Source organism: Eutrigla gurnardus (assembly GCF_963514095.1).
Source record: "Eutrigla gurnardus genome assembly, chromosome: 6".
Taxonomy (NCBI): Eukaryota; Metazoa; Chordata; class Actinopteri; order Perciformes; family Triglidae; genus Eutrigla; species Eutrigla gurnardus.
The window spans coordinates 3,230,110-3,254,650 of NC_139920.1; the positions used below are offsets into that span (position 1 = coordinate 3,230,110).

Here is a 24,541-nt window from a genome sequence, read left to right on the forward strand (position 1 = left end):
ATATCAGAACAAAAAATAATAATTAAAAAAACATCCTCCTCTTTGTTTTAGCTTGTGAGATTGTTTTTCTTCAACTCCTTCTTTTTTCTTTTTTTTTTCTTTTTGTCTTTTTCTACAAAAACATAATTATTGTTTTATTCCTCTCTGGTTCAAACCCCCAGAAATCCCTTGACTATATTCCCTCAGGTATTAACAGGGTAATTCCACGGGTTTCTGGCAAATCCAGGCTGGCATATCGGCTCCTGACATATCTGTGGTTGTCAGTATGTCAGACTCAAGTTTCTGGTGCAGCAGTGGCGTTTGCTTTAGCCCCAGAGTCCTGGTTGCGTGGGTGCACCCACAGGGCTATACCCGCGTGGTGGAGTGTGAGTGTGGGTGTGGATGGGGTAAGGTGTTATTCTGCCCGCTGCTGGGGAAGGTGTTGAAAGAGTGGAGCGAGGTGAGCCCCCCCATGGTGCTCGGGATCATGGTTATGGTGTTTGGCGTCATAAGCGGGATGTCGTCCGGTGAGCGTCTCATGGCCAGAGTGTAGTCCGGCGGACAGGCAGTCCTCAGCACCACGTCGTGCGGGTGGAGGGAGTCGCCTACTCCCCGGCAGTCCAGGTCCGAGTGCTGCTTCATCTGCAGGGACATGATCTCTTCCTCTTGAGTGTGAGCCAGGTCATTGGTGGCACTCCGCTGGGGGCTGCAGCGCCTGTGGACGTCATGCCGGCGCTTGTCCTTCTTGTAGTAAAGGGCGGCGAAGGCCAGAATGTTGAGGAAGAGCAGAGAAGCTCCTACAGCGATGGTCACTGACAGCTCAGTGGAGTAGTCACGCTGGTCCACAAGGTGTGGCTGGATGTGGCTGTCCTGGTTCTGGGTGGGGTATGGAGTAGGGTTAGGGTTAGGGCGCTTAGTCACCAGAACCTTGGTCTTTGGGGTGCGGTTGGTAGCTTCCGGTGGAGCGATCTGAAGACAGGAAGAACAACCATCAGTATATAGTTGAGCCTAGCTCTGTCCAAACTTAGAAAGCAACTTCCTATAAAAACAAGAACTGGGTAAGCCTGGATAGGCCGGACCCAGATCCATACCAGTGGGGATATCGTTGATAATTTATGATAATGTACACAACTATCTGTGTATCATGTCTAACACAGTAGTCTTCACACCTTTGATCACTTTGATGATACCAATAAATAGGAAGAAAATCTGTCCAGGGTTTATAATGGGTATGATTCAGGTTCTTCCTATGTGACTCCATGTAGTCGATGGACCTATAGTCCAGCTGTAATTAACTGGTTAAGGGACTCTAAAAAAACTGCAGTGCAGGCTTTCAGGATAAAGTTATCAATAACTATCCACTTGTGTATTTCAGCCAGCATGAATATCAACAGTATGAAATATGCCATGAAACCAGCTTAATCACAAATCATTCATCGATGAGATGTCCCTTGGGGAGGGAGTACAACTAGTGAAGTGTGTTCATTTCTCACCATGGCTATCTTAAAATATCGCCAAAGTCCCTTTGGTAAAACTCCTGTTTTTTTAAATGTGCTTTACATTTAAAGTTGACAATTACAGAGTAATTTCCTTCATTTACTGCATTAAAACTTTGCAATGGCTTTAATTTTTTTTTAAATGGGTCATTCCATGTGAAAACAGCCAATATCGGGGTACCATGTACATGACACCTCTCAGATTTTGCTGAAAAACGGTGAAAATATGCCTTATGTTACCAAATGAGGGAATCTGAAGTTTCAGGTCAATTTCTCAAATGGTTTGCCCGTGGCGTCCATTTGAATTTCAAGTGCCACACCCCTTTTTGACACATTGGAATTTTGCATTTAATTTGTTGGCATTTTTGGAGGCCCATAACTTCTGTTCTAATAGTGATAGAAGGCTGAAAATTGGTCTGTTTGTTTATTGTGGTGTGAGAGGTGTCATGTACATGGGTGTACATGGGTGGCTGAGTTGGCACGGAATGACCCAAATGTAATTTATCAAAGCCAGAGATGAACCAATCAAAAGTAGTAAAATTGCAGATCATTGTCTATTTTGTTGTTGTACTGAATAATTATTTCTTTGTATGTTATATTTGGATCAGCGTGATCCAATCCAATGTTGCTTTCAAAAAACAACACAAAAGTAATATGGATTGCCTGATCCAGGATAGCAAAAAGTGAACTTTCCAAATCCGGATCATTCTGTTCCAGATTAAACTCTTTGAAAAACTGGAGACTCATGTTACTGACTCATGTAAAACACCACAGAAGAAGGGCTTCCTGCTGCCAAACCCGTAAGCATTTGCGGCCACTGAGACAGATGGCGAAAGGAAAGCTGTACATTTGACAAAGAACTGACTCATTTGACACCTGGTTTCACCGACTCGGTGAATTAGCTCAGAACCGACTCTTCGGTCAGATTGTCATCTCTAATTGGAGGTAAAGTGCATCCTGGGCAGATTACTAACCCACACACACAGGACCCCGCTAACAGAAAATGAAGCAATAATTAGAGTTTTAATACAGCAGCTTAACCTAAAAATACATTTTTATTGATTGATAACTCATGATATGCCATTTAGAGTCTCATGGTGTGAACACATTTTAATTTTATCCTCACAATACTCAAACGACTACTAATTTTGTTTACTTCTTCCAGCACGTTACATCGTCTGGATCAGGGCAAGATTGGTCAATTTGAAAAGTTGTGTCAACAAAAGATTTGAATATTACATCATAATATTATTATTTTTTTGATTGCAGGTCTCCTCCAAAATGTTTGCTATAAATGGACCAATAATACAGATGGCTTAGTACCAACCTTGGTGGTGGTGGGGATGAGCTGGGTGACCTCATTGAGGCTGTGCAGATGAGGAACCAGCTCCAACCACAAGTTGACCTGAGGAGAGGGGAGATAATAAATGTGGGAGAGCAAATGAAGAGAAACCATACATGAGTATTGTCTTGGGGAGTGTAAACCAAACTGAATATGACATTACATTAGAATAGACTCATTCTGACATCTTGGATGCTAATATCACTAATTCATCTTTTTATTTTCCTGCTCCAGACAGTGCTGGGTTGGCAGTGCAGCATAGGTTACCATTGAAATCCATAATTGGTCAAAGTGACTTGGCGCTGTGGTGCTGGAAATTATTATCATAACCCAGCTGGCTGAGCCAAAGTGCCTAAGACACCCACTTTGAATGTTATCTTTAGATTAAATAGGCGTTATCAGCCTCATAGATATATGTAAAAAGTGGCTGCATCAGGCCGTTATCATCTACTCACAGGGCTGATCACTGATATGAATACAAGGGGCCCTAGTTTCGTGGCGCAGCGCAGGGCGGTGCAGGGTGGCGGAGCCGGCGCAATGCAAGTTTCGACCCGCGCAGCCTTGCGCACCGTCAGTTTGGCAGTTTGGTGGATCGCCTGCGCCAAGATGGGTGTGGCGGCGCAGCAGGGGGAGGCGTCACAGATTCAGCTTGGCGTAGCGGAAGTTTCGTGGCAAAAAGCCTCGCCGAGACTGCGCTGAAAGCTCGCCAGCTCCAACCTGGTCTACTTTCGGCGCAAGGCGTAAATAAAGTCCATTCATTCAAGGCGAATCACAGCTGGCGGAGTGGAAGTTTGGCTGACGGCGCGCAGTGCGCACACGTCACCGAGACCTCACAGGCAGGTTTCCACAGTTCCAGGCACATTTAAATGCAATAAATAATCACAACAAACACTATTTAATGCAACTAATTGAATCAACACATGAATTTATATCTATATAGATTGTCCCGTCACATCTGGCGTCAGATCAAAGGCGGATGGCACGCGTAACGGAAACTCAGCCTCTCGGACCAAAACATCTCCCTCTCTCTCTCCTGTTTTTTATAATATGGGCATTGTTATTATTATGATACGTGCGCACAGCGCGTGATGCGCGTGGTGGGAGCAGCGGCGCTGCTTCTGTCATCGGGTTGTCAAATGACGGAACTTGCACTGAACCTCCCCTAACGCATTAAAGGAGAGGAGAGGAGCTCATTTGATTAGTGAAGATCTGAATCGGCTGTATTAATCCCAGTCCACGCCTCGTCTCCTCCTCGTCTCCCACTCACGCCTTCTTCTCCTCCCTCTTTCCCACTTGCGGCGGTGGGCGAGACGGGAGGTGTGCCTGCGAGCCTGCGCGAGCCTGCGCGAGCCTGCGCGAGCCTGCGCGAGCCTGCGCGAGCCTGCGCGGTGCACGAAACTTGCAAAGTCCAGGCGGACACACCCCGTCGGCGCGGCGCGGCGCAGGTGCGCTGAAAGCTGACTGCGCCTGGTCTACGAAACTAGGGCCCAAGAAGACTACGGAGACCTCAGACGGGTGATTTTATATCATTTGCATGGGGAAAGAGGAGCTCTAGGTGGACCAGTGGGTCAAACCTAACACAGGACAAGACAGAGACCAGTGTCTAGTGGATTTGTTGCCTAAACCTAACTTAACCTAGTTTTGTTTCAATTCATAACATTAACTATGGTTGAAAACTGAGACTGATTAAGAGTCAAGGTGCAGTTTTCCCCATCAGAAGCATTAGAATCTTTCAACAATTACAACTTTAACTACATTAAATGGGCTGTTGGCATTCGGAATGGGTGTGTATTCCCTTCCAGGATGCCTCCAAGATCAACACCAAAACAGAAAGTGCTTTTCAGGAATATCTATAACTATACCTTATTGGCACGGTAATGCTCTTTGACCCTGGGCTTCAGGCCAATGTGTAAGTAAAGTTGGTCTTTCTGGTTGTAGCGTGTCCATGCTACTTCTTCAAAACGATTGGGCTTGGTGTGGATAAACTTGGTGTCCTGGGGGACAGGCTGGTTTGGATCCCTGACAAAGAGAGTAAAGTAGGAAAGTTGTCATGAAAGAATTTTCAATCTGCTGATTGCTTTATGGCAAAAGAGAAATAAACATTTAAAACAATGCAGAAGTACATGTTACCACCCTTGAAAGATGCAATCCTCTTACCTGCTCACCACTCAGTAACAATTATGTCACTTTGTTATTTACTTGAGGACACAGGAGGAACTAATGTTATACTAAAGGTGGAGTGGACCATTTGGGTCTGTCTGCTTATCAAAATTTTAATTTTGACCTAAGTGTAGCCTCTCCCTCAGGCTAATCCGTGTAATCATGAAAATACTGGAATGCGGTGTTGAGATGCAGCCCCAAGGTTTCATATTAATCAACAGTTTCTCACAAAATTCCACCTGATAACAATTTTAAAAAAGGTCAGTATTATTACTCACAGATGTTAGGTTTTCTAAAGATTTTGATTGAATGAAAAGGTCTTAAGATAGCCAATAACCTCAGAAATGTTATTCAAATGAAAAAATAAAATGAGTGGTGACTATCTTGTTGAGAGTGTAGCTATTCATGAGTTTGAGATCAAACATTTCTCTAAGAATAATATTTTTTGGAAAATAATAATTATATATTTTTGATCAAAGTAATTTATGATATTTTCAGAAATCCATCCAGCCTCTACTGAGGAGCGTACAGAGCACATTCAGCCTGGTATCCTGTGTTAACTAGACCCCCCTTACACTTAATCTGAGCAGAACAGAGCCCGTAACTTGAGCCATGGAGGCCCATTGTCTGCGACTGGCATATTGAGCCAGCCAGACCTCATCAGGAACAAGCTTAACCATTCAAATTGTCAGTATAAATCTCCCAGGTACCCAGCATTCCACGTCAATTTGGGGTTATATATGTAGATCATTAGGCCTTTCTCTTCCCCTCAGGGCTACTGGGTAGTGCACAGAAAAAGCCAATGTCCCCCCATTATGCTCTTGAAAAACAATTACTGCCAGGACTATAAGCTCTAAGGCAGCATGAGACAGAAAGGGGGTGGGGGGGATTAATTTTGTCCCATTGAGAATGTAACTCCTCAGGCTACAACTATTAATTAAGAATGCATTTGAAGAAATGTAGAGGGGATCTGCATAGAATACCAATCAAACTGGAGGGACCATCAAACACAATAGCACAATTCACCAAAATGTAGCTTAATATCAAGGAAACAATTACAATGCAATTATCAATTAGCTTATGGTCTTATAATGATAATTGCATCTTGTCAAGTGCTGAAAAAATGTCATGAAAAAAATATAGTATAACTTTGTACTTGACCTTTCTACAGTGATGTTATGTATGTGAAAATATGCAGGGCAGACTGGTATGAATCATGCCTGCTTTTGGAAGCATGGCTTTCTTTTGTAACTGTAGCAGTGAGCGGAGCAGCTGTTTCAGTCCTGATTGGTGTTGTTGATGTGTTGGAGTAGACAGACACAGCATCACTGTGTCCAAAGTTCAGCAGTGAAGCCCACTTATTTAGGCTGAGATACTTTGTGTTTACGTCACTTTCAGTCAGCCTTTGGAAGGGATCCTTGTAAATACAGCTTCAGGAGAAATCTACCTGGGGTAATCTGATTTTAGTCTAATCTCTCACCCAGATTAGAGAAACCAGGTTTGGAATTATCCAAATTACAGAAACCATGTTCCTCTAATCCCCCACACATTATATTTGCATTATTATTTACACAATCTGATCATGTGTGAGACAGAGCCTGCCTGCAATGATTCTGATACATCTGTATACAGTAAACTGTATCTGTCCCTAATAAATAGACAGACATGAATAAATAATGTTATGTAAATGTAATTTTTATCAGGAAAACTATATGAAAACTAATAAGAAGAAGATATAATTGAAAACTAACACTTCATCAGCCGAGTTTATATCTTTTAGAAACAAAATGTGCTTATAGAATAGTTATGGCTCACTAGCACAAATAATACCACTGCTTTGAATGTTTATAAGATAATATATAACACGTGATATGACGTTAAATTAAATATGTGAGAGAAATAACAAATTAATTTCTACAATCTGGCTTCATTTCACCACCTCATCATCTGCGTCTTCATAATGTTCGTACACATGGGTCAGAGATCAGTACAGCAGATCACAATTATCTCCCGTCAAGTTTGTTTCTATAGATCACAACTTTTGTCATCCATCTCTTTAAGGACCCGTTTTGTGCATACTCAACCGCTGTAAATAAGAGCCCGGACTTTCAAACTAACTGACAGTGGAGTGGTATGACAGCTAAACTTAAAGACAAGCTGCAGGTGATGCCAAATAATGTTATTCAGTATTAATTATTACTATAATAATGAATGCATCCACTTGAACTCATGTTGGCAGTGTTGACTTCAGAGGTGAGAGACAGGTACTGAGCCAGTACAGCTGAGTAGAACAACAGAGGCTGCATAATATGCACAATATTATCAGGGGGTCTGCTCCTCAATATTTGTGTTCTAAGATTAAAATGGTCCATAATGTGCAGAACGAGGATCAGTATGGATCAGGGTAACAGATTTGTGGAGATTTATTTGCAGTGATATTGTAGTTTTAGCTCCTTTTCTGAGGTTTTGTAAATGAGAAAATGCATTTATGAATATTAGTATTGTTGTTGTTGTTGTTGTTGTTTTTTGTCTGTTTTCATGTTGAATGACTTCTGCAGAATGAATTCTGTGTGCAAATGTTGTTTTTATTCTTGGGACCATGCTGGAAATAAGTGTTTTTGACTTAACATGTTATCCTTTGTATGTTTGTTTGTTCATCCATAAATTAAATCAATCAATCATCAATTTTAATTTAGGCGTTGACCTAGTTATGATGGTCCATAGGGAAAACACATAGAAAGTGAGTTGTATTGGTCGTTAGGAGCCATGTTTGTAGCGTCATCATACCCTGTTTTGGCAAAGTTTGTCCAGTATGTCATCACCACAGCACTGAGCATCACGTCATTCTTGGAAAAGTTGCAAGGAAACAGTTCTGTTGGTCCAATCATCGGGAGGCCAAACACGTACGGGATTTCATCTCCATGTGCTGCATCTGCCCACGGTGGTACCTAACGAGCAGCAGATCAACCAAATCAGATCAGCATTATTACATTAATGTGACAGACACAGGACACTGAGAGGCAGTATTTTTGAACACAGCCATATTGTGACCATAGACAGAGACACAGACCTATCAACTAGCTGGGAAAATACTATATTTTTTGAGGAAGAAAAGAGGAAATGAGATAAGTTTTTAATATTATTTTGCCTAACATATCCGGCCCATTATTCATTGTATTACAGAGAGACAATAAAGGAATGACAAAGACACAGTGGTGTGGGAAGCTTTGAGCCAAATTTAAACTAAAACGTTGAAACACATGGGTTATTAATAACCATTCATACCTATTTCAGAATTGTATAGTCAGCATAGCTTTGTATTTGCAAAATAAATAAATATCCAGAAACTAGTTATAAACTAGAAGTAAGACGTTTAGAAGTCTAAACTAGTCAGTTCCGTTCCCAAAGCTCTAGTAGCAGTTGATAGTGACCTCAACGTTTTCATGATGTAGCTTTCTCAACCCTGTCTCCGGGAAAATCTGATTCCCACACAACTAAACCGCCCACTCTGTTACATTTCCAGGGAAACTTACTTCCTGAACGATTGGTCATAGTTTGAAATAGGTTGTAACAAGCAAAACATAACTCCATTATACCAATATACTTGGTTAAGTTGAGACAACATAACTCAATAGTTAGGTTTATACCAATATACTTGGTTAAGTTGAGACAACATTACTCCATAGTTAGGTTTATACCAATATACTTGGTTAAGTTGAGACAACATAACTCCATAGTTAGGTTTAAACAAACTACATAGAATTAAGCAAAAAACGACTTGGTTAGATGTAGAACATTTGAAAAATCAATTGACTTTGACTATGAAATTGAAAAAAAAGGAAAAAGTACTTCACACAAAACTAAAACAGCAGTCTCCTGGTTGAGAGTCCTGTGCTTTCGGACCAATCCATCACCCTAACTTACTCCCTATGTGGACTTCCACCGACTGGTTTGAAATTATTTTGTGATTTGTCAGGAGCAAACATAATCCATGACAAAATATGCTTCCCTTGACATGTAATTCGCAATACCATTTTGCTGTGTGAGAAGGTATATTTTAGAAGACCAGGCCGGGCTTTTGTATGTTTTATTTTGGTAAGCTTTACCCACAACGACAACCAAGCAGTATTTTTGCTTTTATGAAATGATTGATCCATGAAGTCCATTACCCAGACAGCCAATTACCCACCTGTTCTGTCTGACAATGGTGGTAGAAGGCATAGAAGTATGTTGGTGACCCAAAGCTGGAGTGCAGGTCAGCTGTGGCGATAGCCGGTGCCACCCACTGGTGATCGGTGAAAAGGGCCAGCAGTGTTTTCCGGCGAGTCTCCGGGTTGTGCCTGTCAGCCCAGTCTGTGTACATGAACTTGATGGTCTCCCGGAGGATGTCTTTCCCCTCCGGGTAGCCGTAGAGGTCATCCACAAAGCTGGACACGGCGTAGTCAAAGTCGTTAGCCTGAACGCCGTTTTCGTTGTCCACGATGAGCTCCACGAACTTCAGGCCCTCGCCCTGGTTAACTCCCAGCATGATATCGTAGTTTAGAAACTCACCTTGAAAGAGACAGTGCAGAATGGTTGTTAAAATAGTACAGATATAGTATCAGGTAAGAACATTGTTGGTAATTGCTGACTCTGAAGCAAAGTGAATTGATACCTTGCTCCATGAGTATCTGAGGATCATCAGGTATAACATCTCCATCAATAACAGGTCCAAAGGCAATGTGGTAACGGGCTGGCTGGATGTCTTGATCCACCAACTCCTTGTAATGTTTCCTCTGAAGACACGCCACAAGCTCCACAGTGTCCTCCAGGTTACAGCCCACCTTACGGGCAAGCATCCGGGCGTACTTGGCTGGCTGAAAACTGACAGCCCAGCTGGACAGAGCTGAGCCGCTCTGGGCGATGGCTCTCTGGAACAGTCCTGGACACAAAACCATACACATTGGGATTCTGAACCTCTTTCTTATGAATCTTAAAGAACATATGGCGTATCATTTGAGGGAATCTGCACACAAATACATGCTGACATTCTTGTAACCTAATTATGAGGAAATAGGATGAGAATCAGCCAAGTTGAAAGATATAAATAAAATATTAATCTTCCCTGGACAAAAAAACACTTATTATATATGTTTGTGATACGTCTGCTTGGATAAAAGACAACACTGTTGTTCGTTCTATGGACTCAGCAATAAGCCACACACAAAAAGCACATTACTCCTGTCCTTGCATCTTTGCACTGGCTGCCTATTCATTTTAGGATTCAGTTTAAAATTGTATTAATTGCTTTTAAATGTATGAATGGTCTAGCACCACCTTATTTATCTGAGCTTTTACAGTTGCACACCAATGCTAGGGCACTTAGGTCATCTCTTTTTTACTCTCTTTTTAATCTAAACTTGTTTTAAATTGACTACTATCCCTTGTGTTGTTTTAGTTGTTTTAATTGTTTGTTGTAGTGTTGTAATTAACTCTGTTGTGCTTTTGCAATTGTACAGCACTTTGGTCAACTGAGGTTGTTTTAAATGTGCTTTATAAATAAATTGTGACTTGACTTGACTTGACATCATTGAGATGGGAGACATGTTCGAGATTCAAGATCAAATTAACTTTATTCATGCCATTCACAAGGCATATGCACAGCAGTACAAAATTGTGCTGCGTCTGTATACATTTGCGGTTGAAGAAGCCTTGTGACTTTATTCAAATCAATGTTTTTTAAATGTTTAAATCAACTGAACTAGATTTACTGCCTCAGCCTTCGTCTACCAGTCAAGTTTCAGTGTACATCCAAAGCTGTCATCAATTCATCATATTATCCTATGGGACATTTTTGTGAAAATGTCATAATTAACATATGGATTCTGGCGGTATGGCCAGAAATTTGTTTTGTGAGTTTACAGTGACCACCAAATTCTAATTCAGAAGATCAGATCATACTTGATTCCATGTGGATGTTTGTGCCAAATTTCAAATAGCTCCCTCAAGGCGTTTCCTGACATGAGGTCACAGTGACATTGACCTTTGAGGAAGAACATCTAATGGGTTCATTCTTAAGTCCAGGTGGATTTCTGGTTTAAATTTGAAGATGGCATCTTATTCCTGAGGTATTACGTTCATGACAATGGATCAACTGACGGACAGACAGACAACCCAAAAACCTAAAACCTCTGGCAACCACTATCACCAGTGGGGATTCATTATAAAAACATATTCATCTGTGAAAATATGATATACCCTTCATATATTCATGCAAATCAGATTACACAATGATGTAGATGAAGTTCAGGAACTAGGGATGTGACAGTACATGTATTCATATTGGACCTTTCGGTACATGACGTTATGTCCCCTACTCTGGGGGAAACAGAAACGGCAACAGTTGCTGTCAGCTGTAGTGTGCTAGCTTGTTTCGCCCAGTTAGCCAGTTCAGCTCAATGGGACACGATTTTAGTCGAAACTGTATCCCAACGGTTAACCTAAAGTTGGGTACATCTGTGATACACTTCAAAGATAATACATGACCACACTCAATTGTACACAATACAGAATTAAAGCATAGTCAAAGTGCCTGAGCCCTGCTACAGTGTGCCTTCACATGAGCATATCAATCAGTCTGTCTTTGCTGCACCTCATAAATGAGCATTAGCTTCAGCCCAGTTCAGGATTATCAACACATAAAAGTCTTATGATGTAGCAATACACCATCAGAAATACCTTTTTGAGCATCCAAGGAAATTGGGTTCTATTTCTATATAAATTATGGATATGTATTATTTATTTTTATGCCATTATTTGAGTGCATTTATTAAAGTAAGAATTATGGCCAATAATAACAACTGTTGAATATTTATATTTATATTAAAACGTTTTATTTTCTTCATTTGCGGTGTGAGCCTGGCCAACTGGCTAGCTCAGACTAGCCCCTTTTATACTGCCTTCTCGTTGTGGGAGTATTCTGCTGTCACTCCAACCCGTCGTCAGTCTTAACGCTCGCCAAGGCAGAAAGGCATAACAGAACATATAACAGAATAACGGAGGTTGTCACAGAGCCGCATCAGAGACGAGACAAGTCGATATGACGTCTCTATGACTATGAGGTGTAAAAGACGTGACGTAGTGAAGACACGTTAGCAGGGTGACACGCTTTAACAAGCTCAAAGTGTAGATCCGAAGAAGATAAAACGCTGGTAGTTGATTGTACGAGGCCACTGTCATCGACATGTTTATGATGCAGCAACTTCACTTGTTGAAGAGTCGTGTAAATATGCGAGACGAGCAAAAGTTCACTTTTTGTAGTTGTTTTGATGCATTGAGCTAATCAGATTTCTGACGCTAACTGAATACGTCACACGGCCGGAGAATCCATAGACAAGACCGTGGACGCATTGTGGGATGTCTGTTGAGGCGTTACGCCACAAACGATGTTCAATCTAAACGCAGACAAAGTTCTACCTAAACACAGACAAACAAAGTTCTATCTAAACGCAGACAAACAAAGTTCGACCTAAACGCAGACAAACAAAGTTCTATCTAAACGCAGACAAACAAAGTTCTACCTAAACGCAGACAAACAAAGTTCTACCTAAACACAGACAAACAAAGTTCTATCTAAACGCAGACAAACAAAGTTCGACCTAAACGCAGACAAACAAAGTTCTATCTAAACGCAGACAAACAAAGTTCTACCTAAACGCAGACAAACAAAGTTCTACCTAAACGCAGACAAACAAAGTTCTACCTAAACACAGACAAACAAAGTTCTATCTAAACGCTCTGGTTCATTGTATATTTTAACTCGCCTTTCCGCCATTACGGCGGAATCGTCTGTCTGAAAGGGGCTACTGTTAGCTCTGCTGTAGTTTGTACTGTTAGCACATTTAACTATGATGAGAGCTGTTGAAAGGCAACCGCAATGCTCCCTATCTCATATAATGCATCTTTAAGAATATAACTTTTTATCTCCCATTTTACTGTTGTTTCTGGTGTTGTCATGCTAGTTGAAAAATAAAGAATAACATCAGGATTATCCTCTAAATAACTCAAGGTCCCCAGGAGCTTTATTCCCATATGCTCTGTCACACAACAATTTTTCTTTTTTTTTTAAGTGCCTTCCAAACAAGTTCATGACCTACCATACTCCTTTTAGTAGTCATAGTGCACCAGGCATGTTTGAAACCATTTATTTACTGCAGTAATTTGTTTGGTCAGGTGGAAAGAATGTGAACTCATCTCATTATCAGTCAGGTGATGAACTGTATTTACATGCAGAATGAGAATAAAAAGCTCCACTCAAGACGCGAAATCTTTTGTAGTCAAAACAAATGCATAATCTGTAAAACTAATTTTCTCTTCACCAAGTACTCACATAGTCACACAAGGTCCACATCTTAAAAAAGTCCCACATGATCTCCTCAGCGCCTCCTGATTTTTACCTTTGGTGGAGTTGCTCCAGCGGTTGCCCTCGGAGTAGTGAGACAGCGTAAGCAGGTTTACACATGAAGCCCCAGCGCCAGAGCCAAACACAGTGATACGCAACGGGTCGCCGCCGAAGGCTGCAATGTTCTCACTGGTCCAACGCAGAGCCTGGATCTGGTCCAGCAAGCCATAATTCCCTTTGGCTGCCTGGTCACCTGTACTCAGGAACCCTGCAACGAGAACAACAGAGGAGACGTTAGTCGTAGCCTTCATTTTATTCATATGGCTTTGCTAAGCAGAGGGCTTCAATAGCAATAATATTACATAGAGGTATAATAACCTTTAATGACAAGTGGTATTCCATCCTTTCAAAACTGTAACCATTAAAGATTGTGGTTTTGCGATAAGAGAAGGCACTGGTGTTGAATCATTGAAAGGTTGTAATGGTGAATCCATCCGAACTCCTGCTTCTCTAATGAATACATACTCGCTTCTCTTTTGATAAATGAATATTGTTGCTTTGTAAGAAAGTCTAGATGAGTTGATTTAGGATCATGCAAGTTCAAAGCAAATCCATTTTCCATCTGAGATAAACTTTTCAAGTAAATTACAAAAGAGTTACCTTTATAAGCAAAAAAAAAAACAATGAAAAAGAAGAGATCAAGAATGGAATGAGGACAGGACACAGGAGGGGAGTTAATGTTCACTAACATTAGTCACAAATAAGTGCTGCTTGACCTTTTTCTCTCTGTTCTTACTATGGACGTGCCCTGTAACTATGGACTCAACTACAAGGCCAGCTTGGGTTGTTAAAGATGGAGTCCACAATTTTTTATGTCACTTGAACCAAACTTTAGCCAATAGTAGCCATCCGGTCCGCATGGGGGGGGGGGGGGGGGGGGGGATTGTGGCGAGCGATCGCCGAGCAGTTTGGGATCGGGGACGTACTGCAGTCGGGGTGAGAGAGAAATCCGACCGGCACCCGCTGGATTTACACCGATAATGTTTCATCATGCGTGGCCGTAATAAACACTATTACTGCTTTGTACATGTTGTGGAAGTCCCAGACACACCGGGAAACTAAACAGCGTCCTGCCTGAGTTTATAGCGGAGGGAATGTTCCCATTCATTGTCTATGTAAGAAGCCGTGTAATGCCGGCGCGGAGCGGTGAGTTTCCATAGACAGCGCCGCCGCCCGCAAACTCTCGAAAATCTTTCAAACTGAGCATTGTTGATCTGAAATAAAGACAGATTCAGCAACTGCATAGCCTGTTTCTCGCCTAAAATGTTTTCAGAAACACATTTCGCTGAACTATTTTCGTAAAATAAGAGGGAGGTGGGAGGCTGCGAGGCGAGAACGATAGAACTCGGACGAGCACAGAGGGGAGGGGTGTGTGTGTGTGTGTGTGGGGGGGGGGGGGTTCAAACCTTTCAAATCGTAGAATACAGCTTTAAGGGACAATAACATAGGGAAAAAGAAAAAATAGATACACCTTAAATTGCTATTTCAACCGGTTGTCACTTTCAACTCCACTCTAAATAACGACACACCTGAGGACACTTGAGTGTCTGAATGGCTTGAACTAGCTCCAATGAAAACTCATCATCATGAATCATTATTAGACATTCTAAGATGGTATAAGAAAGACCACTTAGAGAGCAGACTTGGGGTGGATGGTTGGGTCAAACAAACACAGACTTTCACCCTTTTTGCTGTTTGTCTCCTATGTTAAACCAAGTCAAAGTTTAATTATTTTACGTTAAAACTAAGTAAACCTATGTTGGAATTTTATTTTGAAAATGGCATTATGCATGTAAAGAGTGGAAAGTGACACGCCGTCCCTGTGTGTGTGTGTCTGTGTGTGTGTGTGTGTGTGTGTGTGTGTGTGTGTGTGTGTGTGTGAAGTAATCTATCTATAATAATCTCTGACTTTTATTTTTGACACATGGGGACAAAAAATACATGTTTGCAGTGAATTATCCATATGAAATAAAAATAATTAAAACCACCAGGGCCACAACTATTTTTTGCCACCTATTTTCTTTTTGATCTCTGTGATTAAAATAAAATAAACAAAAATCTACTTTTGGACCATCTGAGCGTAACTGCCAGTAGATAACGATGCATATTTCTCCCTTGTACAAGGAAAACCAACAAGCTGGCTGTTTGATAATTCGCTGCAATAAAATAAGAGTTATTGCTCCGTAGAGCCACTTAAAGTGTGGATGCGCTAAATATAACACAGGCGGGCTCATTTTGGAGAGAGCATCAAATCTATGATCAAGCCTCAAACAGTACTTACAGTTGGAGGATGATGAGACAGAGTCATGTGTCACGAAAACAACTTGTGTTTGTTCACAACTAAATTATTTGTTTTCTCAAGACATAAATGATTGTATGAATGTAATTTAGAAAATTAATAACTTTCATCATCCTCTCAGTTGGTCTCAACAAATCAGATGTTATAAGTCAGTTCCTTTTCTATTTTCAGAGCAGAAAACATGCTTGCCTGAAGAAAAAGTGTTTCTTCGACTAGATTAGTTTCAGCCTTTAATTTCCTAACTCTGCACCTAATTATCACATCCGTTTATAATTGCAGTCCACCCTTAATGTCTGATGGATATGTTTATACAAAGACATAATGCTTGATGATGTAATTTCCAGAAACCAGTATGTATTTAAAGTCCAAGTGAAACAGATAGTTATCGGCAAAAGTTTCGGTTGTTTGATGATTGGCTGTTATTAATCGTTGAAATTGGTTATGCGTAAACACACAACATATTTCCTTTTTACAAGTTTTTAAGTAAACATAGCTGGATTTAATTTAATATACGTATAAGAAGAAATACATTTTGTGATCTCAATGTGTTCTGAAGGCATTTTTCATTTCATAAGGCCTTTTTATGTTGTGATAAAGGTGGAAATGCATAATAATATATCTTAACAACCTGATGTACAACACACAATGGCATCATCAGTGATGGGTTCATCAGGACTGTGAATATGTGTTTGATGCTTCGGTTGATTGGACAGGGACGGTGGATTGGACAGGGATTGGTAAGGGATCGTTAAGGGATGGTGGATCATACAGGGATCGGACAGGGACAGTGGATTGGAAAGAGATCGTAAAGGTATGGTGGATCGTACAGGGATCGGACAGGGACGGTGGATTGGAAAGAGATCGTAAAGGGATGGTGGATCGTACAGGGATCAGACAGGGACAGTGGATTGGAAAGGGATCGTAAAGGGATGGTGGATCGTACAGGGATCGGACAGGGACGGTGGATTGGAAAGGGATCGTAAAGGGATGGTGAATCGTACAGGGATCGTAAAGGGATGGTGGATTGGAAAGGGATCGTAAAGGGATGGTGGATCGTACAGGGATCGGACAGGGACAGTGGATTGGACAGCGATCGTAAAGGGACGGTGGATTGGACAGCGATCGTAAAGGGATGGTGGATCGGACAGGGATCGGACAGGGACGGTGGATTGAAAAGGGATCGTAAAGGGATGGTGGATCGTACAGGTATCGGACAGGGATGGTGGATTGGAAAGGGATCGTAAAGGGACGGTGGATTGGACAGCGATCGTAAAGGGATGGTGGATCGTACAGGGACGGTGGATCTGACAGGGACGATGGATCAGACAGGTGCGGCGTGGCGACGTTGATCAACAGTTGTGCTTTATGTCAGTGGAAACACATCGAACATGCTGATGCATATTTGACGGGATCACCCAAAAATCAGCTGTCCAACAATTTAGCCCCTTGTTTATAAGAAGCTGAGATGTGAAAGTAGATGAATACATTACTGAAGCTAGTGGCATATATATATGTGCACATATTCTGCTGATGAGGACCCTTCAGATATTTTATTCAAAGTCCTCAAGCCTTGTGTCCCATACTGTGCACAATTGGAATAATGTGTGATAACCTTCAGAGGTGTATAATGACCTCACAGACTCACAAGTTAATCACAAATGTGATGCATTGCTCCTAAATGCACAGATTTGATTTTGTCTTTTATTTTACATGCTATCAGGCTGTGCCTGCTAGCTCAATTCATTCCCAGTTCTGCAGCAAGTGTCTTTTATTTCCCAGTCTTTTTGGTTTAGTCTGTTACAACTATTGTTGGTAGTTCTAAATCACACAATAAAAAAATGAAAAGTAACCTAGAATCATGCATTTGGGACTATTTGTTGGTTTTGTACCGAACTATGACTTCTAAGGACTTATTACAATCTATTTATTGTTCATTCGTATTGGTTATGAAATTTAAAAAAATGCATACATGCTGGTAGCTTTGCTTAAATTCTGTCTTAATTTGTTGTTTATTACTGGATTATTACTGGAACACTGAAGTATTTGGGTTGGATTCAGAACAGCGGACCACCCAGCCAGAAAAGCTGGACCAAATGCCACTGAAAGTGGGAGGATGGAAGCTAGTCCAACCCAGCTAGGACCAAACTACCACTACCCAGCATGCTCCTGGCTGTCTGATGTCTAGTCACAGGAAAATAACATGGATGATATAAGCAACAGGCCCCTGACAGGTGGACCTCAGGACAGAACACAGGAATCTAGTGGGACAAGAGGTGAACTCTGTGCTTCCATCTATAATGCTGAGTGCTCAAACCAGTCATGCTGATGGACAATGTTTACCTGACGTCCAATAGGAATGTTCTGTTTTCAGCCATGTTATCTGACCAGAGAACTGGTTTTGTTGCAGCTGTTTACTATGAAAATGCAATTTTAAATTAAAAATTTTAAAAATAAAATTTAAATAAATGCATCCCTGTGTCTCAAAACAAAATCAGACTGGGGAAGAAAAATGGTTGCTGTAGAAAGAAGACTAAAGTAAGTATGATAGGTCCGAGTTGAAGGGATGTTTACGAAGTACAGTTTTTGTCATCACTTTGCAGTTCACCTCAGATTTCTCGTCAAAAGAAGTCTGGCTAACCTTGTGGACCCTCCCACTCAGAGCAGCGTTGGCGTGTTTCCACATCTGAGCATTGAACTTGGAGGTTGCAATTTAACAAAGCATCTATAAGTGCAATGGTCGAAGCTACAAAGTCCCACATTGTGATAACCTGGAATAAACCGCAACATCATCGTAAGTAATAGAGTGCATATAATCATTCATGCTTAAAATGTGTGGTATTTTATGAGGACTGGACATAGTAAATTAGCAAGTGTTACACGTACTGTAAATCTGTATACACGCCCTCCCTCTCCACACCAATCTAACTCCACCCCAACCCCCATCTCCACCCCCCAGTCTAATTAAACCTCTCAGGTGCTACTGCTCAATGCAGTAGGGTAAAGATCCAGTGCTTGCAGACATCCATGTTCTAATGAGACAAGGCACTTCAAGTATATCCACAGGAGAGCTCTGGTCTTTTAGAGCAATTTGATGTCCACCCCTCCCCCACCCAACCCCCCTTCCCATCCTCTTTCATGTTCTCATTCTGACCATCATCCCACTCCATGGCTAATGGACTGCTCATAAGCCAGTGTCCGTCAACATTACACTTGATTTCCACAGGGATCCATTCAGCCGACATGTATAGAGACACCCGGAGTAACGTCTTAGAAGAAGTACCTGCTCCCGTTCTAGGCTGCAGAAAGGAATGAGAACATCTGGAGTGTACACAGCCGACTATCATGATCTTTCATTACAACATGTTTGCAACCAGTGAAGGAAGTGACCACGACATACCAGAGGCCAGATGGATCCAGATCCAGTAAGGGTGCTGCTCTGGGTGCCGCTCTGCAGCTTGTGTTTGTCAGATCCACCTGTTGCTCCTCCGCAGTCCAAATATAGTTACTTCCTCCACTGGTTGCAAATATTCCAAGATGGTGACGGACACAAATACCGAAACTCGAGGCATCAAAACCGTAATCCACAAACTAATGAGACATCACCATGACTATGTCCACTTTTATATACAGTCTATGATGTGTAATAGAGAACACACACACCACATACCACTGACACACATGTCCCTCATCTGACTGTATAATTGAGTTCATTCTGTTTTCCGTTCCCCTGGATTATTTATTTATTAGTGTGTTTCTTGATCAAAGCCTAATCGTGTGGAAGCAACAGCAGCCATCTTCAATAACCATTTTAATTGATTCAATTTAGCTGCAGTGCAGGGATGGGCTGGCAATCACAAAGCATGATTAGTTTACCAAACAGTGGAGGGGCAGCAGGGCAGGGCTCTCCTACCTGTCTGTCTGCCACACACACACACACACACACACACACACACAGTATCTGCAGATAATTGATCACCTAATTTCAGTCTAATCTCACTTCTAATGAAAAGAGCACTTTACATTTCCTTCATCTTTTCATCCCTTCATTGACTCACACATTCATGTGCAATATACATATATCCTACGTTTGATTTATTTATTCGATCTTTACTTTTTACTACGTATTCATATTTGTTCTGTTCTGCCTCTTGTTGTTGCACTATCCTCTTTGCTGCTCTAATACTGTATGTTTCACCATCGTGGGACTAATAAAGGATTATCTTATCTCATCTTATATCCTTGCGAGGACATTTACATCTCATAAGGAAACACATTTATTGACACACAGACATAAAAGCACTTGCAGTGGATTAAAGTTAGACTTGCTCAAACAAAGGAGAAGCTGCTGTTTCGGAGTGGTCAGCAGTCGCTGCTCTGTTTGGTAGCCTTGGTAATGCAGCAGTACAGACTAGATGATTTATAGATTTGCTGCTACTTACTGCTACCTCGATGTGGTAGTAAAGCTGCCCTGGATGGTAAGATACTGCCTACATACATGGAGTAATCCAGCTACTGCTGACACCCAAACTTACACCCCTGTAGACCTGAACCGCCATCCGACACTGTACTTCCATCTCCCATCATTTCACAGCGAGGCTTCTCTTAATGAGTGCCATCCAGGCCAACACATTTCATCAAGAGCGTGTTCGAGTTCTGCTCCATGGGTAAAGTGTCTGAGATAACTTTTGTTTTGATATGACACTATAAATAAAAATGTAATTGAATTTCTGAAACTGTGGTTCAATTTGGCAAAACTTTAAACATAAAGTGAAACGAGTTAACTACTTTGTCAAAACTCCACACATTTCTGTGAAATGAAAAACATGTTCTCGCTTCTCAGAACAGATTCCTTCCACCAGAACATCAAATAAACCCCGATGTGATACATTCAAGACAAAACCATCAACGGTTTCGAGAATAAAGTTAGAATGTTGAGAATTAAGTTAAAATAATGTGAATACATTTAAAATGTTGGGAAGAAAGATCCATCATTTGAGAATACATCAAACTACAGTTAGCAAATAAACTGAAATTTCAACTTTCTCCTGGAAATGCTGAATTTGAAATGCCTGGCCTTAACACTCATCCATACTATAAAGAGCAACATGTTTTTTTTAAATCCTCAATTATAGAACTTTTCTTTAAATTAATTTCTAAAGTGACTAACATAAACGCGTGTCCCATCTCATTGCTATAGTTGAATTAGTTTGTCTTCTATTAAACATGCCACAAGAAAAAAAATGAGAAAAGTAAAATAAACAACTAAATAAACATATTTTTTATTGTTTTTTCTGTGACCACTTTGTGACCATTCAGATTTATGGAGCGACACACCAGGTGTTCCAACATCTTGTATTGGGAGACAATGAATAGGATTATAGTCAAATGAACAATATTGTAAAACAAAAAAATTACACTAGAAATGAACATATTCAATTTGAAGAAGTTAAAACAAAATAAATAAAGGAAATTAAAATAAACTTGACTTATTGACTTTCATGATGGCAGACCTGCTCCCCTTTCCTCGGCTATCTATCAACGATGGATCATACATGTCTATGGTTTGGCTCAAAGCCGCCTCTCCTGATCCCTGAGACTGCGATACGGCAGCTCGGCCTCTAAGCTCCCCGAGATGACAATATTAAGGTGAATCCTGATCCAGGAATCCAGCTTTTATCCCCTCTATCGCTGTCAAACCAGATCCACCGGGCTAGACCAAGAGAAAGACGGCTTTCTTTCTACTTCTTTCTCTGCACAGAGTCATGGTCTGTATACCCTAATCCTCTCTCTGTTCCCTCTCTCTCTTTCACAATCCATCCTTTTGACTCTCAAGACAGACAGAACAAGAAGGCAGAAGCAAACGGAAGAGGGGAAACACCATCGCTGAGGCAGGTAAACCGGAGCAGCAGATGTGGCTCTTTACAGTCGGGGAAATCCGAAGAAAATTCAGACAGCAGAATGAAGGGAGGTTGGGTGGAAGATAAAGAGAATGAGTTCGACAATGCAGCAGGATCAACAAGTGCAGAGAGGAAAAAAACTGCGAGGCTGGAGGAGACAAAGCAACACAGGGAAAGGAAAGAAGAGAAAGAGGTAGAAAAGGCGGAAAGAAAGACATAATGACTGGCTATTATGTGTCCAATGATGAATGATTTATGGATATTTTTCCTGCTTCAGTCCCTGAAGATGAATGTCTGAGGTGTTAAACTGCCCATCAATGTGGGTTAAAATGCAGTGTATTAGATATGTTTATCTCATGCCTCAATATTGGCCCAACGTGTAATGTGAGTGTGAGGCTGAAAAATGATGAAGCACAAATGGAAAAAACAAAAACAAAAAACTCTTACTGTATTTAGATCACACATACACACACACACAAACACAAACACACACACATACAGCTCTGGAAAAAAATTAAGAGACCACTCTTATTTCAGCATCTGTACATGTATGGTAGAAATTAAATTCTAGTCACTGTTGATATGTGATCAAGAGGAAGATGGAGGTCATCAGCCATCAAACAAAGCCAGGCTGATTCACTATTTGAAACTTCTGAAAATAAATACTGTAAATGTAAATATTTTTATTTGAATTTTGGAAGAATTGTTGTCAGTAGTAGCAAATTTGTTTTCCATTTTTTCTGAATTTCTTTATATACACATACATAGGGATGGGATTATATCGGTTTCTATCACGTATTGGGATAAAACATTATTTCATAATATATATTATAATCATTTTATAATACTAATTAGATTCAAACATCCTCTCAAGTAACTTGAACAAGCTGTCTGGTTCACTATCATGGTAGAGAAGTGAAAACTAGAGGCTGACTTAAAAAATACAGGATACAAAAACACATTGTTAAATGTATGTATTTATCGCTTATTTTTGCCAGAGACGTTATGATTCATGATCATTATCATTCAGATTGCTTTCTTCTGCAAAATATAAAACAAATATTTATATATACAGTATGTATACACACATATATATATATATATATATATATATATATATATATATATATATATATATATATATATATAGGACAGACAACCTGGAGGGACAAGCCCCTACATGGCATGTACCACCGTCAGATAGAGGAAGTGGCTGATATCAAGAAAAGTACCCAAATCCCAATGGGCCATACCCAATGGGCCATACCACAGAAGGTGACTGAGAACAACAGGGCCAAGGTTCTGTGGGACTTCAGCATCCAGACTGACAAACAGCTCCTGGCTAACCAACCGGACATAGTGGTGGTGGACAAAGAGCAGAAGACAGTGGTGGTGATAGATGTGGCGATCCCAGCTGACGCCAACATCAGTAAGAAGGAACACGAGAAAATTGAGAAGTACCAAGGGTTGAAAGAGCAGCTGGAACAGATGTGGAAGGTCAAGGCTAGCGTGGTCCCCGTGGTAGTGGGGGCACTCGGGGCAGTAACCCCCAAACTGGGAGAGTGGCTCCAACAGATCCCAGGAACAACATCTGAAGCCTCAGTCCAGAAGAGTGCAGTCCTAGGAACAGCCAAGATACTGCGCAGAACCCTCAAACTCCCAGGCCTCTGGTAGAGGACCCGAGCTTGAGGATGACACAGATACCACCCCACCAGGGGTGAGAGGGAGATTTTTTATTATTATATATATGTATGTATATATATATATTAGGGCTGTCAAAAGATTTATTTTTTTAATCGCGATTAATCGCATTTTGTCCATAGTTAACTCGCGATTAATCGCAAATTAATCACATTTTTTTAGCACATTTTTTTTTCTTCTAAATGTACTTTAATGAATTTTTTTCATATTCTTCATACTTTTAACAACATAAGGGCAAATATACTTGATTTATGAAAATGTTTATTTAACACTTCAAATATCCCCTTACCAAAACATGGGATCAAAACAGGGTTATAAGAATATATCACAAACAATTAAAGTGAACATGTCACAGGAGATAGTGTAACAGGAGATAAGTACAGTTAGGATATAAGTGCATTGGCTTGCAAGTGATATCTCAGACTGGACGTACTTCTATGGTAGCTCATTTCATACCCACAGTACGCGCAGATGACTTTGGTCTTATCGACTGAACCATCCGGCAGTCTTTTGAAGGTGAATTTGCCGTTCACAAATCGATTTTAAATGCGTGTGGACGCGCCGCTTCCCAGTATTGCACGCTTGGTGGGCTGCCACTAGAGGATGATTGACAGGCGCTCTCCTTCAAACAACATATTCTTGCGAGCGTTCGCGAGCGTTCGCGAGCGTTCCCGAGGCGGCGAGTCGAGCCCGGCGCCTCTGATTAGCATAAAGTAGATTCGACTTATACTTGAGGAGCGGCCAACTCGCGCGCCGTCTCTCGACATTCGCCGCAACGCTACCAGAATACAATGAATGGGACGCGGGGAAACACCGCTGCCTGTGGACGCGCACCTTCCCTCTGGATCAAGACTACAGGTGCCACCGACGGCCATAAATCATACAATGCGCGTTTTTTTTTTTTTTTAATACCGAGCGTTAATCGCGCGTTAAAAAAATTAACGCCGTTAAGAGGATGTTGCGTTAACGCGTTATTAACGTGTTAACTTTGACAGCCCTAATATATATATATATATATATATATATATATATATATAGACTGAGTAGAGTGAAAATATGTATGAAATAATTTGGTAAAAAGAATGTACCTGCTATAAGGAATGTTCATCGGCACAATGATTGCATTGCATGTGATGTCATGAACCACAGAACAGGTCTGAACAAGAAGGGGGGGGGGGGGGGGTCATTTCAAGGCACAATGAGTATGTGTATGGAAACGGATGTAGA

The 24,541-nt window shown here is 41.0% G+C and overlaps 1 protein-coding gene across 3 annotated transcripts in view; it reads right to left on the minus strand.

Moving 5' to 3' along the window:
* Nucleotides 1-318: 318 nt before the first annotated feature.
* Nucleotides 319-24,541, minus strand: part of nlgn1 (neuroligin 1) — a gene marked incomplete at its 5' end in the record, with an annotated part of 300,184 nt that continues 275,961 nt past the window's right edge. For all 3 annotated transcript variants that reach the window (XM_084011556.1, XM_084011555.1, XM_084011557.1), the window contains 7 exons: nucleotides 319-948; nucleotides 2,803-2,880; nucleotides 4,680-4,836; nucleotides 7,765-7,925; nucleotides 9,167-9,528; nucleotides 9,632-9,898; nucleotides 13,413-13,625. In XM_084011556.1, the coding sequence (XP_083867682.1) occupies nucleotides 346-948; nucleotides 2,803-2,880; nucleotides 4,680-4,836; nucleotides 7,765-7,925; nucleotides 9,167-9,528; nucleotides 9,632-9,898; nucleotides 13,413-13,625 (1,841 nt within the window). In that variant the 3' untranslated portion in view covers nucleotides 319-345. The remainder of the gene's footprint in view (nucleotides 949-2,802; nucleotides 2,881-4,679; nucleotides 4,837-7,764; nucleotides 7,926-9,166; nucleotides 9,529-9,631; nucleotides 9,899-13,412; nucleotides 13,626-24,541) is intronic.